The following is an 18,508-nucleotide window of genomic DNA, read 5'->3' as shown; positions in this document are numbered from 1 at the left end:
TTTGTTTTTCGTTCGAGTTTTCAGACTTCGTGATTTAGGTTTTATTTTCTATTTGTTTGATTTTGTTTTTCACCTTGATATTTACTTAAAAAGCGTATTTATGTGATATACTGTTGTGTATACTACCTAGATGCCGCCACATAAACATAGCGCCATGATCGCAAATTTTGTTGAGAAGGGGCTGGTTTGTTGTGATTTATTTTGACAAATTTATGAACATTTAAAGAAGCTTTCATCGCGAAATACTCTGTATAATTCCTCGTTACTTACAGTGTGTTTCGTGAGTATCCTTTTAAGGTTCTGTTCGTTAAAAAGCCGTCGGTGAAGGAAAAAAGCTGTGTTGGAATTGTCTCACTATCGCCATATATAAGTGTTAAGCTTAATGTAGCCCTGTAGCCCATCATTGTTGAGTGGCTTCTTAGTTTTTGAAGTTGTAGTGCTAAGTAAGTTATTCTGATAACTACATTTTAACTTTTATTAACAAACTAATGATGCTAGAGATTCTCTGATCTTTTTGGTTGCGGAATTTTTATGAAAACCCTCCTATGTCAATGTGTGACATGAATATGATGTGATATTGGATGATTCTCAAGATTCTCAAAATTCAATATCAAGTAGGTTTTCTTTCACATTGCTTAAATTTAGTTTAGCTTTAGTATTTTCCCAGTGGGTTTTGTTTGCTTGCATCAGTTTCCAAATTTTCTTAAATTGACATTAGTCTCAAAACCCATAGTCCACAAAGCTCTTGGCCCGGCCCGTCCATAGCCCGTTAACTAATGATATTTGGGGGCCCGGCCCAGCCCGTAGCCCAGCCCGGCCCATGGGCCGTTGGGCTGGCCCGGCCCGTGGCGAACACTGCCTGGTAGGCCAGCTCCCACTGCTCGTGCTGGACGGCAGCTTCGGTGTCCTCCGGATCTTGAAGCTGAAACGAGAGAATTACTTAGCGCGCTCGAATTCAGCAATGCTATGACAGCTCGATTCAGTGTAGGACCAAACCAGATTCTCAGCGGTCATAATGCTGTCGAGAGAAATGCGTTATGAATGAATAGTTTACTTCAGAAAAATCGCAGAGCGTGCCATGTCCATTGACAACAATGTTCCATATGGTCGGTGTCATGAGACGCGACACCTTTAGTCCCCACAGCCAGGGCTGCGGAGTTGGAGTCGGGGTCGGAGTCGGAAAAAGACCATATTCCTGTTTTGGACGAACGTTTTCAGCAAAAGAAGCAAAAGATGACGAATTCGCCAGAGCCTTATTTTTTATTATACATGTTATTTATATAACATATTTGCAATGCAAGGCATTGGAACGCACAAAGGGTCGTTTCAGGCAAAATATAAACGGTCACCTCCACAATGAACTTTATCATCATGATATGGATTTTAAGAGAAACGTCCAGAGTCGGAGATTAGGATCTCCAGACGTAACTAGATGGCGTTGAGCCTTAGTCGAGTCCATGTCAAATTCAAGGAGAGGTCACTACCGAGCTGGGACCGATGGGGAGGTGGGCGGGGAGGGGGGGGGGGTGGCAAGGTCACGGTGCGGGTGCGGGATGATATGGATTTTAAGAGAAACGTCCAGAGTCGGAGATTAGGATCTCCAGACGTAACTAGATGGCGTTGAGCCTTAGTCGAGTCCATGTCAAATTCAAGGAGAGGTCACTACCGAGCTGGGACCGATGGGGAGGTGGGCGGGGAGGGGGGGGGGTGGCAAGGTCACGGTGCGGGTGACCTGTCAAACAGCCCCGGCGCGGTGGGGCACTGCCGTAGGCAAATGGCGCACTCCAGTGTTGTTCCATATCGCGGTGGTGGGCCGGGCGGCCGGTTAGCTTGGCAGCTTGGAAGGAAAGGATAATGAGGCATGGTTTTGCTGTGGCCGGTTCACCTACTGTTACTTATAATGCACCCAGAGTAATGCAAATGTGGCGTTGATAATGCACCTGGCAATGGAATGTTAGCGAATGCTCCGAGCGCCTAGCTATAAGGATTAAGATTATTTATGTCTACTGAAATTTTCATTGAATATAATTCAAGCACTAGAGAGATCGTATTCGTTTGCCAGTTTTTTGACCGGTTCGCGTTTCTTGCGTAGAGCGCCCTTGGGCAAATATTTAGGTATACCGCAGGTGTTTTTTTTTTGCTGGTAAGACGCCTTTAGGGTTAAATCAAGCAGTGGCGGCTGAACACCTTTAATGAAGTGGGGGCACTGCCGACTTTTGGTCCCATTCTTTCCATGCAACGCCCATAGGGATAATGTTAAAATGCCAAACTCAAACGGGGGCACGGTGCCCCGATGCCCCCCCCCCCCGTTCCGCCACCACATGAAATCAAGTCGCTAAGAGACGATGAGGAAAAGTGGACGAACGCCACATTTCTGTGCATGAGGTCTCGAGTTATAAAAAGCTAAAAGTTATTTTACGTGTAAGCTAAAATACAATAAGATCAGTTAATAAAATATTTGACCCGATATTACCTTCTGTTTTGTCTGTGTGTTAATCTGTGGTCTGACCATGATTGCATGTATGACCCCGGTCCAGCCTGGTTCAACCCGGCCAAACTTGGTTCGGCTCCCCCTTTTTTAATATAAATTTGGCCCGAACCTTTTGAATGGAAGGAATCACAAGGACAGAGTCCCCGCTAAGCTGAGCTTGTTAAGCGTTGAAACCTGCCATCTACCCTCCGATCAAGCAATTCCTGGTCTATTGCAGAATATGGTTTTGAGGTTTAGTCTATGGCAAAATGGTCTATGGTTTAGAGTCCAAATTTTAACGTGCGCACATAGCCGCGACGGCCGGTCCCCTCGCTGACTTCGCCTGGCAGCGGCCTGCCACCAACCACAACCATACCCGTCAGGAGGCTAAAAAACGTCAAGCACACGTCGCGTTTCGAACCCGGACTTTTGCAGCCGGGACGTGCGCCTTCACCACATGGCACATGGAGTCCAACGCTCTACCGACCGAGCTACCGGGAGTCCGGGACGGACATTTACCGTGGGGTTTCGCCTCGTGACATTGACAGACGTCAGACACTTTGGCCGAACTTTAGCTGAAACACTGAGCAAGCTGCGCAGGGCGATAGGTGCTCGTAGCGTTTAGGTTGGGTAACCTGTGAGCTGAACGCGATGTCGTGAGTTCGAGCCCCACTCCCGGGTCTGGTTTTATTTAGACACAACCAAAACCTTTCCTTCTACTGCAACACAGCTAAGCACGATGACATCTTTCCCCAATATCCTCCCCAAAAGTCAAAATTATCGCTTATAAACGTTTAGCTAAGTTTCATTTTTAGGAAAATATTTTTGGTCATTTGTCTGGAGCCATTTCAACCTTTTTTTCTTTTCTGATTCTTTTCGACCCGATAAAACCCACCAAAACTGAACGTGCCAAATGAAAAATATCTAACTCAAATAACAGTTTAGAAAAGCCTCATCATGCATCATGAAAAGCATCATGCAACTATCGACTGAAAAGTTGCATGCTATTAATACGTCCTAGATTTCAATTATCACTGTTCAACATTTTGGCTGGATGGAACTGACGCTGCCTCTGGCTTGCCCGTTTGTTTGAGATAATGATTCCCTTCAGTCGCATTTTTGCCGGTTCCACATGAACAGGATACCACCATACCGGAGTGAACGCACCCGCAACCATCATCCCCTCCCCTCAGCCTCGGCGCAGTGGCGGGCGGCCCTGGGAGGCCCACTCCCGGCGCTACGCACGCCCCATGCGCCGTGATACCGCGTCACTCCCCCTCCCTCCTTCCCCCACAATGACCGGTGACCTCACTTCCCTCGGGATTTGGACTCGCCCTACCCCGACCGTAGCGCCACGTGGTGGCTCTGGAGATCTTAAATAGATACACTGTACCTAATTAGAATGAAATATCTTGAATCATGCAAAATAGTGTACATACTATTTTGCATGGGTCATGAGTGATTATGCTAAAAAAGAAACAAGTTCAATTAGAGAAGATAGAACGGTCCAGATGACACTTACAGCAACGTCCAGCCCCTCGAAGGCGACGCTGGTGAGGTTTCCGGGCTGAAGAGGCTCCGCGCAGGTGCTTAGAAAGTCGGTGTTAAAGGGACTGTCCCACCTTAACATTAGAATTGAGTTGAGATAGCCATCTTGATGGGCGTTCTTTGAAAATCAGAGCCGTGAAAACCGTTTCTCCAGCAATTACTTCATCGCAAAGAAATTTGTGTTTGATTTTGACATCTGTGCAAATAAGTGCCACAATGTATTGGTATTGGCACTTAAAACCTGTGACGTTTCCGCCTTTTCCGAAGTTTCTGTATCTGTCGACTTGTTTTTATCGAAACCTTGAAAAATAACAACGCCTCTTTGAACAGCGCCCATTCGTTCCGGTGCCACGAGGTGGAGAAATAAATTGATATGCCAAACTAATTCTAATAGTCTTCTAATTCTTGTAGTATTTTTATTTTTGTATTTAAATAGTTAAGAGGCCGTCCTAAATGTGACTGAAGAATGCAAGAGCCATGAACTTATCAATGGCAGGTGTCAAGTTCAAGTGTGCAACTCTCTAAAATTAATCATAGTATCAAAATGATAAATGATTTGCTCACTGCTGTTTCAACTCCATAATCAAGACATGCTGTGAGAAGTCCACAATCTATTGATGGTGACAACTAAGGAACAGACAATGAATGTTCACCTTTTTATTTCTGAGCATCCAAGACGACTAACCTTGAGCCGTTAAACATTGATAATACCCTGTATGTGGAAGTGTGGGTGGCCTGAGGTCGACCATGCCTAGTAAAGAACTGTTGTTTGTGTAAACACCATGCAGAGGTGTTTTGAAATAAATTTTAGTGATGTAATGTATCATTCTTTGAACTGAGTTGCTGATGGCGGATGAAAGCGGAAGTGCTGCATGTTGAATAAGAAATGCTCTGTTGTGCTTTTAAGCTTATGTTAGATTTTATAGATGGCTTAGTTTTCCTGCAGATTTCATCTTAAAGCTGTCAATAGTGATTTACCTTTGTTTCCTGGGAGCAGATCCAGCTACTAACATGAGCATGGGACTGGGCCTTTGTACCACAGTCGCTGCGCTGCTTGTCAAAACCTAGGTAATGTGCCTTGTTAGGCCATGCTGTGCATTTTTAAATCTTTAAGAGTACTTTGTGATCATTGACACACATATTGCACCTGACAAACAGCAGCAAAATCACACCCCATCCTTTCCTTACCTCTGTGCAGTGTCACCCAACAGACAACAGGGCTTCAAAACAGGCAAGTTCCGCATTCAAGTCGCTTCTTGCAACTAGTTGACTAATGTTAGGACAATAGACATGCTGTACAGGGAAGGCGTGTTCTGTGTAGCTCTTGAAAAATGAAGTCATGCCTAAAATTCAGTTTAGAATATTACAATTACAAATAACTTAGATAAAAGTTGCAAAACATGAACTCTGACTGACGGTCGTCAAGTTAGATGTAAGTGAATCCTAATCTATAATCTAAGATTCGGAATCACGTGAGCCCCTACGATTTGGACCAAACTTGGTCAGTGGATAGTAGGTAACGTCCTGATTACGATGCACCCAAAATCTAAGCTCGGCCCGCCATATTTACGAAGTTATGGATGTTTGAATTTCAAGGTCATTCGGGAGAGCCCCTACGATTTCCGTCAAAATTTGTGTACGGACACACTAGATGCTCCTCATTACGAATATCACAAAATTTAAGCTCGGCCCGCCATATTTACGAAGTTACGGAGGTTTGAATTTCAAGGTCATTTGGGTGAGCCCCTGCGATTTCCGTCAAAATTGGTATACGGACATATTACATCCTCCTCATCACAAATATCATAAAAGTTAAGCTCGGCCCGCCATATTTTTCAAGTTACGGAGTCACAAAGTTACGGAATTTCAAGGTCATTCGGAGAGCCCCTCCGATTTTCGTCAAAATTTGTATCCGGACACATTACATGCTCCTCATTACGAATATCGTAAAAGCTAAGCTCGGCCCGCACTATTTCAAAAGTTAGAGCTGTTTGAATTTCAGTGAGTTTCAAACGTCAGTAACTTTTGAAATAGTGCGGGCCGAGCTTAGCTTTTACGATATTCGTAATGAGGAGCATGTAATGTGTCCGGATACAAATTTTGACGAAAATCGGAGGGGCTCTCCGAATGACCTTGAAATTCCGTAACTTTGTGACTCCGTAACTTGAAAAATATGGCGGGCCGAGCTTAACTTTTATGATATTTGTAATGAAGAGGATGTAATATGTCCGTATACCAATTTTGACGGAAATCGCAGGGGCTCACCCAAATGACCTTGAGATTCAAACCTCCGTAACTTCGTAAATATGGCGGGCCGAGCTTAAATTTTGTGATATTCGTAATGAGGAGCATCTTGTGTGTCCGTACACAAATTTTGACGGAAATCGTAGGGGCTCTCCCGAATGACCTTGAAATTCAAACATCCGTTACTTCGTAAATATGGCGGGCCGAGCTTAGATTTTGGGTGCATCGTAATCAGGACGTTACGTACTATCCACTGACCAAGTTTGGTCCAAATCGTAGGGGCTCACCTGATTCCGAATCTTAGATTATAGATTAGGATTCACTTACATCTAACTTGACGACCGTCTCTGACTGGTCAGTTGAAATGTCTTGAGTCAGTGAACCACGCCTGGGCTGGAAGTGGTCAGTTCCCTGACTTGCGCGACCTCGGGCAGGAGCTGTGGTACTTGTACATGGACAAATTGAATAGATGCTAGCCTAGATCATGTCGTGGCTGCAGTCCAAGACATGTTCACTAGTTGCTGTTGCTGCCGCCACCTGCTGCTGCCCTGCGTACCGGCTGGCAGCTCACTGCTGGACTGTTTGCGCGCCAGGCATCCTACTGGACGAGTGGGGTGGGTCGCAGATCTTTGAGAGTGAAACGTTTGGTCTATGTAAATGTAGCTGAAACTCTTACAAATAATCTAATAAAAAGGCAAAATTTCAGAGGACTCCATTGGTGTCTCAGTGGTGACAATCAGAACTTGATCAGAACTGTTATCATGCTGAATGCTGAAACTGAGAATTTGGCTGAGCTGGTGGGCTAGAATTTGATATGCAGGCTTACAAGGACCCCAGTTAATCCACAAATTTGTCAGACTTGTCTGTAGGCAAATTTATGCAGATGAAATGTTTCTGGCAGATAGCCCTGAGGCAAAATGCTATTCAAGCTTGTTCCGCAGCTCGTTGCGTTCCACATGAGCCACTAAATCAGAGTCACACAACTCTGCCAAATGTGCTGAAAGGCCACGATTTTTCCAATAGGTAGGTATATTTATTATTTTTCACAGACACAACAAAAATACAAATGCAGTTCACTACAATTCATTCTGCTTCAATTACAATTGCTGGAATGTGTTTTGCAGACTTATTATATTGAATCTTGAACAGACTATATTATATTACTTTGCTCATGGGCCCAGGCCAGTACTGCAGAGTATGGCTCGCAGGTCGCCAAGGAGCACTGGCCCAACTCCCAAGCTCAAAATTGACACAAACCCTTCAAACAGAGCCCGAAAATTCACACCAAAGGGGGCTGAGGCCTGAGAGAACACAAAAATGCACCAAACCCCAAAATGGCCAGTCAAAATCTGCACTGACCTCAAATCCCCACAATGCTACACATCTGAACCACAGCAAGCCAAATTCGCACCCCACTACACTACATCCGCACCACACTAGACCAAATCCGCACCGCACCACACTTAAATCCGCACCAGACGAAGGAGTCCGCACTGACAAAATCTAGACAAAATTGCCCCACTTTGCAGTCTGGCTCATGGCTATATCCATTGTGATTCTTAGGTCTGATTATTGAAGTTGAGCTCACTTCCATCATCCATGTGCCCAAGACATTGTGGGCAGCATCAATAATCAAACATCAATATCTTGCTTTTGCTTATTAGGGAGCATTCTATAACTTTTTAAAAATGATAAATAAGGCCTTGTTGATATTCTTCGCAGTTTGCGACCTTCTTCTGGACAAAGTTCAAGCTTCAATTTTCCAATTTTCATTTCAATCCTTTCCATGAACATTGAACATGTTTACCAATTTCCTGAGTTCATGCGCAATGTTTGTACTATCCGCGGCAGAAGCGTAACAAAACTTTGTGCCACCGATTTGGCAGCTAGGAAAAAAACTTTGCCCGATAAAAAAACAATCATATGACGTAATCGATCCAAAAGCTTTAAATTGGAATTTTTAAACAATTAGCCAACTATGGGCCGAATATTTGCCAATTTCGTGTAAAGGGGCCCATAATCTATGTCTTGCAACACAAGAACAGTATATCAAAGCAATTTTTTGAAGGTGGGACAGTCCCTTTAAAGGAAATAGTTCACTTTTTAACATGGGTTTTGAACTGGAATAGCAGTTCCGTAGCTTGGGCTGAGACGAGCATAAATCAGGAGCTTTTACAGCCCAACGATCACCCTAGGCAAAGATATTCTATTTCTCGTCCCGAAAAAGATGTCTTGCGTTGAGGATGTGTGCCTTGCATATATTTCCATCCAGTATGAAAAGAGCATGGGTCCCGAAAATTCTTCAGAAACTAGAGAAATTATCTACGAGAACTCTAGAGAAATTCTCGTACTGATCAATTAGGACATTCAGGGGAACATTATCAGATCGAGCAGATCGCCCAAATGCCGGTGGCTGCGATAATTTCTCTGTTTCTGAAGAATTTTCGGGACCCATGCTCTTTTCATACTGGATCGCGTGTGCCTTACAGAAACTGAAAAGTTCTTCCTATATCAAAATATAGAAAAGAATATTTTGTTATAAAAAGGTTTTATTTTCTTTGCTGATTATTTTGAACATAAAAAATCATAAATCCGTTGCAAAAAAAAAATAATTTCGTGAAAGTGAACTATTTCCTTTAAGTATAAGTATAAGTTTGCTTTGAATTGTTTTGAATTGTTGTCATTTGAGATGTAAGGCTTGAAAAAGACATTTTGTCCAACTACATGTGTAGCCAATTCCGAAGAATTGGCTCAAAATCACTCAATCACTCACTGTCACTCAAAATAGTTCCCATTGTTTTTCCCATTATATTACTAATTGTCTCAGATCATTTCAATATATGATAATTCTTATCAACTACTTGCTGGTAATAATAAGAAAAAAAACAGATATGTCAGACAGAAAAGTATCTAACTATAGACGGCTGAGTTTCGCCGCCCGCATCCGACCGCGGGAGGAGGCCGTCGGCCGTCTCCTAGCAACTGTTGCTAGGGCAACGCCGCCCCGCTTCCCGCTTGGGCCGCGACAGCTGACCAGAGACCAGAGAGGAGAGAGTCGGCAGAGCAGGGGCCGGCCGGGCTTGTGCCTGTTTTTGGTTTGTTTTACCTAATATAGCAAACACTAGGGTTACCCGCGTGCTCCGCAACGCGAAGGGGGGATTTTTTGACCCGTGGGTATTGGGTTGGTCTGTGTCGATTTGGTTGGTAGATATCCATTTCGTTCGATTGCTTTTTGACGGCCAAGCATTTTGTAAGAAAACAAAAAGATACATCGCATCGAGGTGCCCGTGTCGTATTATCATGCGTTCTACTTTAGAATGATCCGAAAACTGGCGTGAAGTCTTTTGAGGGCCATCGATGAATTTCGCTAAAAATGACAATGTAATGGTTTGGAACATTTACATTTTTAAGGATACTGTTGCTAATCATGCAAAAATGAAGAGTGAATATTGGACAGAATTGAATGCTCTATCCAATGGTACCATATTCAATTGCCAAAGGTATCAGGTTATGCAGCAAACTCCGTGTGATTAATAAAGTGGCACAAAATTGACAAACACCATTTTCTCCTGTGATTTGCACCACCTTGATTTGGATCAATCAGCTTTTCACAATTTTTATATGATAGGCGGTACATTTCTCTTGCCAACAGGCGTTGTTCCAACTCGCTCTGTTTAACGGTCACCTAAAAATAAAATCAATTCCAAAATCCGCCCAAAACCGCAATTTTTCAACAAAAGTGCCCTCCCCGGTGCACGTGGCGCGTGCTATCCTCTGTATCGCACACCATTCAATTGCCCATTCAATTATCTACACGATGCTGTTTTCCCCGTGCCGGTCGGACCCCTGGTCACCAAGATATTGCGCCGGAACCGGACCCGTGTCGGCCAAAATTAGCCGTTTTCGCCCGATTTCGCACGCCGATTTATACATGTAAAGTCTATGACGCGAATTTGCACTTTTTGAGCACGCGCCACGCGCTCCCTATCAATCCGATCGAGCTCAGACTCCTCAAAGGCACGTCGCGCATCCTTGATCTATGAGTTGTGCAAATTTCACCGGGCTAGGTGCAACGGTCTGGCCTGTAGTCCACGCAAAGCACCACCAAGTCGGGACCTCGGTAACGGACAGACGCACCCTCCTCAAATAGTAATATAGATGTGATTTTAATATCGGCTTTGTCATAAGAGACTCAACCAAAGGCTACATAACAATGACCGCGACTAACATTGATATCAAACAAATTCACGCATATAACTTTTATGAATTGAATTGTATGTATGAATTGAAATACACAAATTTGCAAGCAGAAGATTGTAGCACGCGCGCAATAAATGTAAAAAATAGCTAAATTTCTGTTTCAATTTCTTAACCCGCGCCCAGATGGGGTCTGCCGAGCAACGCCGTCTGATGGGGGAGGGGGCATTTTGGCCCCCCCCCTCAGATCTCGAGAACCACGCAACATAGCGACAAGCGGTAAACGGTGTTGGATAGCCCTAACGGGGAACTACCTTGTGACCCAATTTCATTGACCTCGGTCAAACCGATGACGTCACAGGTCAGGTCAAAGGTCGAATTTTCACCGTTTACAGGCATTTCAAGAAATGCGTTGTAAAATCGAGTAAAATGCATTTCATTGAAAATCATCGATGGGGAAATGATCTTCAAACACATATTTTGCTATTTGAGGTCACTGATACCAGGTCAGGTCACTGGGGGGGTCACAATATGAAAGTGTCGTGTGATACATGTTTTATGGTCCATTTTACATGACAAATGCGATTATGTGGGTCAGACAGACTTTAGGGCCAGCTTAGGTCACGTTTTGGTCAAGGTCAGGTCAAGGTCAGGTCAAATTAGGTCAAATTTCAAAATTGATATTTTTGCATAAAATGGGTATCGATTCGATGCAGCTCGTCACGGGGAGTTCAATGGTGGTCTCCGTTTTGCGCTACGAGGTCAAGTATTGCTAAAAATTGAGTTCAAAAATTTGACGTCATCAATTTTTAACAGTTTTTTCGCTATAACTTGGCAAAAAAAGAGATATCGATCTAAAATTTGGTATGTATATCGAAGAGCGCAGGGTCTATCACATATATTCCGGTTTTTGCTAAATTCGAAAAAAAATTGGAAATTTTTTGAGTTAAAAAAATATTTTTTTTATTTTTAGGGGTCAAAATCCCAAAATTTCGAAAATCCGAGATAGCCGTTTTGTAGCGCCGTTTTTTTCTCTACACAACCACATAAAGAATTTTAAAATTGCTTGTTAACTGTAGAATTGGTGAGCGTTTCAAGATGTCATGTTTTTTGCTCATTTTTACTCGAACATGACCTCAGTTTGACCTCAATAACTCCTGACCTTAGGTGACCTGTGACGAAATTTCGTGTGAAGGTGTGAAATTGATGCCCGGTAAGGTACCCAAAATTTGGCGGCGCTGCGCGCCGCCGTTTTCGCGCTATTTCAGAAAAACCACCGGGGGGGGGGGGCAAAATGGCCCCCCATCAGGGCGCGGGACCAGTAAAACGCCTTTTGGGCGAAGAACGAGCGAGCGAGATAGTGAGCCCTGCACGTGCGGAAGGGCGAGAGGGTACTTCCAGCGGGCTTGCGCAAAGCACCCTTCTAACCGGTCGCTAGCGGTGTACCAAATTTGAACGCAATCGGCCCAGCCGTTCCTGAGATCTGGGAGCGGCATTCTGCACGTGCGCACGTGCAAACGGGGTCCAAACTGACGTTTGCACGGCATTCTAATAACTGGTCCCCAACCGTGTACCAAATTTGAGCGCAATCGGCCCAGCCGTTCTCGAGATCTGGAAGCGCCCCCTGCACGTGCGCACGTGCAGTAGCACCTTAACCGCAACACATGGGAATGCATTGCCTGGTGGGTGCCTACCTGTATGCCAAGTTTCAGCGGCGAAATCGCCCCAGTAGTTACCGAGTTATTAAAATGGGAACAAATTTGACACCTCTTATTGTTATATTTTGCACGTGCACTGGGGGTGACCCACATGCATCGAGAGCATCCTATTTTTGGTAGAAGGGATGCTGCTACCCTACAAAAATCACCGCAAGTCAATCGCCCAAGCGGCTGCTGAGATACGAGCCTCTCAAAATCGCTACTTTTGCAAAACAGCTTGAACACCCTTGGCTTTTCACGTGGCACGTGCCACGACGGTCACTGAGGTGTATCAAAAGAAGTCAATTACGGGGTAGAAGGGATGGGGCTACCCAGCAAAAAAGACCGCAGGCCAATCGGTCCAGCGGTTGCTGAGATATAAGCCTCTCAAAAGCGTTACAGGCCGGGCCGGGCCGGGCCGCTCATACTGAGATTTTTCCCTTATATTGAAAAGACTCGCTTAGCTCGCTGCGCTCGCTCGCTCGTAACCACTGTCATAAATAGTAATTCCCAACTAGTTCACTGCTACACTAGAACTCAAAGACCACAACTTTTTAGGTATTGTAACCGTTACAACATGTAGAAAATGTCTGAATCAACCATTTGAGGCCAAAAACGTTCCACTTAATCCCGTTTTAGTTGAGAAAACAGCAAAGAAAGTGGGCGACCTTTGACGTCATTTACCTTCTGATTGGCCCAAAAAGTCTTCCCTATGGCGCAACATAGAAACGATGACCCCCTGACTCAGCCTCAGCATGAAGTGTTTTTCCAAGTTGCCCTTATTTTTTTTTGCCATACGGGTGACGGTGAGGTAGGTAATTCGTAATAAAAAGAAGAAATGTTGGGTAATAAATGCGTAATAATGTTGTTGTTGTGAATAATAATAATAGAATATATTATTAATATATATAATATATATATATATATATATATATATATATATATATATATATATATATATATATATATATATATATATATATATATATATATATATATATATATAAGAATAATAATAATGTTGTTGTAATGTTGTTGCGACGGCGACCTTTAAGGTCGCCGTCCACTGGTTAGGCGCGCTTTCAGCGCCTAATCGTTTAGGCGCTGAATACCATTTTCGGCGCCTAATTTAACGATGACTATGCGATGAATTTGATTTCATCGGGATCCGCCATGATAGCTCAAGGACAATTCGATAAAAAATGCATGAAAATGTAATATAATTTGTGGTAATGCACATCACTGACAGATAAATAATAATTATTTATATAATTAATTGCGCCTTTGACCGTGGTTTAATTTGTGTCAGTTTCTTATATGAACCGTAAAAGGTTCATTAAATTGTTCTTGAAGACAATACAATCTCTTAGCAGGGACGGAAATGTAAACAACGTTTGTTATTGTTCTCACATCAGCTAAAAGTCCGTCATTATTCAATTAACTATTCACGACATGGAGCTAAACATCGCACGAATCGCACTAAGCACGACTCGAATCCGGGTGGAGCAGGAGCGCCGTCGAGCCCGACGCAGGTACTGGGTTGCCGAAGTGCTGCAGAGGCGACAAGCCCGAGGCGAGTTTTTTAACTTGGTGCAGGAGCTGCGTGCCGTGGATCCCGACCGGCACCATGCCTACTTCCGCATGAGTCGGGAGACCTTCGACCTGCTTCTCGCCAAGATCGGGCCCAGCATCACGCGCCAGCGCACCAACTTCCGCGAACCTATCGACCCCGCTCAGCGCCTGGCCGTGACGCTGCGGTACCTGGCCTCCGGCATGGAGTTTTCTGCGCTGGCACCCTGCTATCGCCTCGGCGAGAAAACCGTGCGTGCCATCGTGTACGACACATGCGCGGCCATCATCGCCATACTGGGACCGGAGGTGCTTCCAGCTCCCACCAGGGCGACGTGGGAGCGAAGCGAGGAGATCTTCCGCACCCAGTGGAATTTCCCGAACTGCGTGGCCGCGTTGGACGGGAAGCATGTGGTACTCCAAGCCCCTTCCAACTCTGGCAGCGAGTACTATAACTACAAAAAGTCCTTCAGCATCGTCCTCCTGGCAGCCGTGGACGGTGCCTATCGGTTCGTGTACACGTCAGTGGGAAGCGCCGGAAGAGAGTCGGACGGGGGCATTTTTAGGAGGAGTGACCTAGCCGCCAAACTGCAAGACGGCACTCTCGACCTGCCCCCTCCCAAGGCGATCGATCAGAGAGGCACGACCCTACCAAGCGTCATCGTCGCCGATGAAGCTTTCCCGCTGACGGTGCACATGATGCGGCCCTATCCCGGACGTACCGAGAGCCGGCTGGGAGCTCCGGCCACCATCTTCAACTACCGGCTGTCGCGCGCCCGACGGGTAGTGGAGAACGCGTTCGGGATTCTCTCCCAGACGTGGCGCATCTTCCGGCGTCCGCTGAACGTCAATCCTGAGCACGCCTGCACTATTGTCAGGACGGCGTGCATCCTGCACAACTACGTGCGCGACCAAGGACAGGCGGACAGCCAGCAGCCGCAGCAGGCCGACGCCAGCGGCGAGCAGGTGGGCGGACTCTGCGAGCTGGGCAGGCTGGGCGCCAACAACTTCACTCGGGAGGCCGAGCGCATCCGCGACCAGTTCGCCCGGTACTTCATGGCCGAGGGAGCCGTCCCCTGGCAGGATGCTGCTGTCGGGCAGTGAGGGCGTGTAAGCCTGTCACTTCGTAGCTGGGGAGCCGTTCCGCAGCAGGCTGCTTCTGTCGGCAAGTGAGAGGTGCGAGAGGCGGGAATTGAGTCGTCTTTGACGCCACTGGTGTTGCTCCGTGTGATAATGCTGTTTCATTTGTCACGCTCAAAAACCTGTCATATAAATACAAGCATTTCCGGCCTTTGTCGTTTATTGCACGCGAAAGTAGTGGAAATAAATAACATTAGCTGTCGCCCTTTCCAACAACCAAAGTCAGATAACCACGTAACGTCCAACTTCAACTTCACAGCAAAGGAGCTCAAACATTTAAACACCAGGTAAACGAATTCACTCCTAAATCAAAACTTGAAAAAGGGTCGCTATAGCGATCAGACAGCGGAAATACACACTACGCAGAATATGACTCAGGCTCAGCAAAGTTCGCCATGGTGGAGGTTGCATGGAGAGGGGACGCATTTGGCCGCATCACATTATCTCAGAATCAAAGGAAGCTGGAAAGACGCCGAACAGGCATTATATAGCTCGCTATAAGCAGACATGTGCATGGATCCGGGAAAATGGATCTGAAATTCGATCCCATGAATCTAGATCTGGGATCCACCCGGATCATAGATCCAACCCCTCAACTTTGTCGAGAGATCCACTCAGATCATAGATCCAACCCCTCAACTGTGTCGAGAGATCCACTCAGATCATAGATCTTACCCATAAGCTCGAGAGATCCGCTCAGATCATAGATCCACCTCTCGGATCCATGCACATGTCTGGCTATAAGATCGTTTTGAATCATTCTGGTCATTTTTTATCAAATATGTGTGAAAAACGTCCCCCCTCCCCCACCCGTGCGAAGGTTATCACCTGCTTTTAATCGGACTGCGCCCTTTTCAAGACTGTAAGAATCTCCAGTCTCGCATCCGCTTTCTTGTCGTCCCTCACACGCTCCATCTCCAACCCCACCAGCTGACCAAATAGTAGGTCCGGGTTACGGAGGTCGCTCACCGCGCGTTCTATGGACGCTATGGCGGCGTCAAGCTTCTCGGCGCCACGAGCACCCGGCCCCCTGACCTGCTTGACTTGACCGTTGATGCCAGAAGAGCGCGGATGGCTCGGGCCGGCGACACAGCTCGCTGCTGGTGGCACCGCGGACACCCGAGGCGTTCCGAGGAGCGTCGCAGCTGGGAGGACTCCTGAACTGACTGCACAGCTCGCTGCTGGTGGCACCGCGGACATCCGAGGCCCTCCGAGGAGCGTCGCAACTGGGAGGACTCCTGAGGCACAGCTCGCTGCTGGTGGCAACCAGGACACCACAGTTAGATCATCGTGGCTTACAGACGAGCAGTTAAAATACACGCCGTCCTAGGCTCAGATCGATGTATGACTGGCTTACAGGCACTGATAGACACTAGAGTCCTCGTTTGTTACGTTGTTGTCAAATGACGAGGTTATGCTTTTCGGAGTCCTAATGACGAATTTCATGTAAGTTTTGATTTAAGATTATGTCTTTATGCGTTTGGGTTAGGTCAAGTCAGGTCAGTTTAACCAGATGGCGCCATGTCGGCTATCCGTAGTTACAGGTGTCAACCACCAGTGGCAGTTTCGTATTATGCTATGATGGCTGCATACCATTTGAACAAACTCACCAGCACTGTCGTCTGGTAGTTGAGTCTCGCTGCTGTCCTCATCAGACACACAAAGCTGAAACACATGATGATTACGTGAGTGAAGATTGATGCGAGATATTTGATAGGTCACCAAAAATGGTTAGAAAATGAAATTCGGCCAATTGCAAGGTTCGTTTGGATGTTGACTACGACCGAATTCTTCCGAACACCCTAGACCGAATTCTTCCGAATTTAACATTTTTGAAAAACGCCCCGAAAATCACGATTAAACAGCCGCAATAACACTAATTAGCATTGGATCTCTTTTGACCCCTGTACTTACCTTCGCCCGAGTGCCCGTGTTTTGGCCACACTTGCCAGTTTTGTTTGCGCGCTTCAAGAAAACATGGTAGAGCATATGATACATCAATTTCGCATCGTTTTTGAAAATTTTGACCCCAGGTTACGTAAGTTCCTTTTCAAATCTTAGTGATTAATCTGCGCCCTGCTGCTGGTTTTTTGCGAGTATATCAAAAACGTATCTCGGTTACTTTTATAAAACTTACAAAAACCTTTATTTGGGAGCTGAATTCCAATCAGGAATACATTTGGGCATTTCGAATTTCGACCGGCTTTGAAAACTGGTCCAGTAGTCTCGTAAATAACAGGGCAGAGACCCTCTTACTAGCTCCTCTACAGAGCGGAGTCTGGGAATAACAATGGGCCTGAGGAGGCGATTGTTAAGGTGCATGATGACCAAAAGGTTTTAAATGAAACTTGGCAACACTGTTCGTTAAAAACAAATGAACAAACAAACAAGAAAAAAACAATCAATGTAAACAGCTAGAACAGGCCTGTTGCATGTCACGGCATTGCTTTATTAATTTCCAACGAAATCACTGCATTGAAAGGAGTCATGAAACGCCCAAGATCGGATATGGATCATCATTTAGAGTGACCCAGAAATCACTTTACACACCTCATTGGAGTATTGGTTTGTGTAGTAGAATAAGGATTGCGATCCTGTTCCAGGCTGCGTCAAGTTTGTCGTTACCCTGCATAGGAAAGGAAGGAACGTAGCATTTGATACATGACAGGAATACAACAGGTTTTCTAATGGAAAAGTGGTATGGACTGGGAGGGGTAAAAAAAAAACTCAGAAGTCAGCACAGCAACTAATTAATACGACAGTGAAGCTTATTGCTTATGCTTATTGCTCCAGTAATGGAGCACTACTGGGCAATGTGCAAGATCTGTGCTACTGGAATACAACATTTTTGAAAAAAGACTTTTCATCTCTATGTCCTAATGCAAAGATCCAGGACGTGCACTAAAATCCAGGACATACATCCTACTGCAGTTAACTTACGGTTTAGGCTTGATGGCATCATCCAAAAATGACATTTCCTTTTGCCAGGAGGAGTTCTCTGGTGGCGGGCAGCCAGAGCCACTTGGCAATTGCCTGCGTTTGCGTAGGTGGTAGTCACGCAGACTTTTCCATTTCGATTTTGCATCCTGAACTGAAAAGCAGGGAATAAAATTGGTGAGAGCCTTGAAAATTTATTTTGTCAAGCGACATGTGTTTGTTACCTGAGAGACATCACAATTATACAAGCACCACGGATGTGTAAGGGTTCGCATTTTAAAGCTTAGAACCCAATTCTAAAAACGTGGCAGAGCCTGTGGCTGTTGGCACCATTTACAACACGTACAAGCAAAATATGATGCGTAAGTTTTACCTGATCTCCCAGTGGTCTTTGCCACCTCCTCCCATGCTAGCTTCTTCTTATTTCTGTTAAAGTAGTTGCTGTCCTGAGGACGCCAGAGCACGTCATGACGTCTCACGGCTTCAACTAAGGTGGTGTCACTTGTAGAGCTGAAAAATGGGATTGATCATGTCACATTGCTAACAGAGGCCCCTGTACATCCGCGATACACTGCCTGAATCAGGGAACATCAAACAGACCGATTGCAGAAAGCTCGGGAGTATTATGGTACATAGCAGGATACAGGGCTGAGTATCCTGTATCCTGCTGAGTATCCAAATTGATGTATCATATGCTATACCATGT

General features: G+C 45.4%; 2 protein-coding genes across 5 annotated transcripts; one reads left to right on the top strand and one right to left on the bottom strand.

Annotated features, from left to right (window-relative positions):
• Nucleotides 1–13,608: 13,608 nt before the first annotated feature.
• Nucleotides 13,609–14,829, top strand: LOC122387329 (protein ALP1-like). Its single transcript, XM_043377438.1, has one exon. The coding sequence runs from the start codon at nucleotides 13,609–13,611 to the stop codon at nucleotides 14,827–14,829; it is 1,221 nt and encodes a 406-aa protein (XP_043233373.1).
• Nucleotides 14,830–15,095: 266 nt separating this feature from the next.
• LOC122387338 lies at nucleotides 15,096–18,441 on the bottom strand. 4 transcript variants are annotated; one of them, XM_043377449.1, is made up of 5 exons: nucleotides 18,176–18,441; nucleotides 17,806–17,956; nucleotides 17,416–17,491; nucleotides 16,476–16,530; nucleotides 15,096–16,121 (listed from the first exon to the last, which is right to left on the bottom strand). In XM_043377449.1, exons 2-5 carry the CDS (start codon nucleotides 17,838–17,840, stop codon nucleotides 15,700–15,702), a joined length of 588 nt encoding a protein of 195 aa, XP_043233384.1. In that variant the 5' UTR covers nucleotides 17,841–17,956; nucleotides 18,176–18,441; the 3' UTR covers nucleotides 15,096–15,699. The 4 variants fall into 4 exon arrangements, with proteins under 4 accessions (XP_043233384.1, XP_043233385.1, XP_043233386.1 ...); XM_043377450.1 differs by having other exon boundaries at nucleotides 17,806–17,951; XM_043377451.1 differs by lacking the exon at nucleotides 17,416–17,491.
• Between the last annotated feature and the right edge of the window lie 67 nt (nucleotides 18,442–18,508).

The sequence above is a fragment of the Amphibalanus amphitrite genome, unplaced genomic scaffold (genome assembly GCF_019059575.1).
Source record: "Amphibalanus amphitrite isolate SeventyFive unplaced genomic scaffold, NRLGWU_Aamphi_draft 000282F_arrow, whole genome shotgun sequence".
Lineage (NCBI taxonomy): Eukaryota > Metazoa > Arthropoda > Thecostraca > Balanomorpha > Balanidae > Amphibalanus > Amphibalanus amphitrite.
The sequence above is the reverse complement of the archived record's forward strand: the minus strand, read 5'-3'. Positions and strand labels throughout refer to the sequence as shown.

What these genes read in the sequence shown, in the direction of transcription:
- LOC122387329 (XM_043377438.1), top strand. Translation starts at nt 13,609, where the DNA reads ATGGAGCTAAACATCGCACGAATCGCACTAAGCACGACTCGAATCCGG.
- LOC122387338 (XM_043377449.1), bottom strand. Translation starts at nt 17,840, where the DNA reads ATGTCATTTTTGGATGATGCCATCAAGCCTAAACC. An exon ending in GATGCCATCAAGCCTAAACC is followed by an intron (nt 17,492 to 17,805) that starts GTAAGTTAACTG and finishes TTTCCTATGCAG; the next exon opens with GGTAACGACAAACTTGACGC. An exon ending in ACTACCAGACGACAGTGCTG is followed by an intron (nt 16,122 to 16,475) that starts GTGAGTTTGTTC and finishes GGTTGCCACCAG; the next exon opens with CAGCGAGCTGTGCCTCAGGA.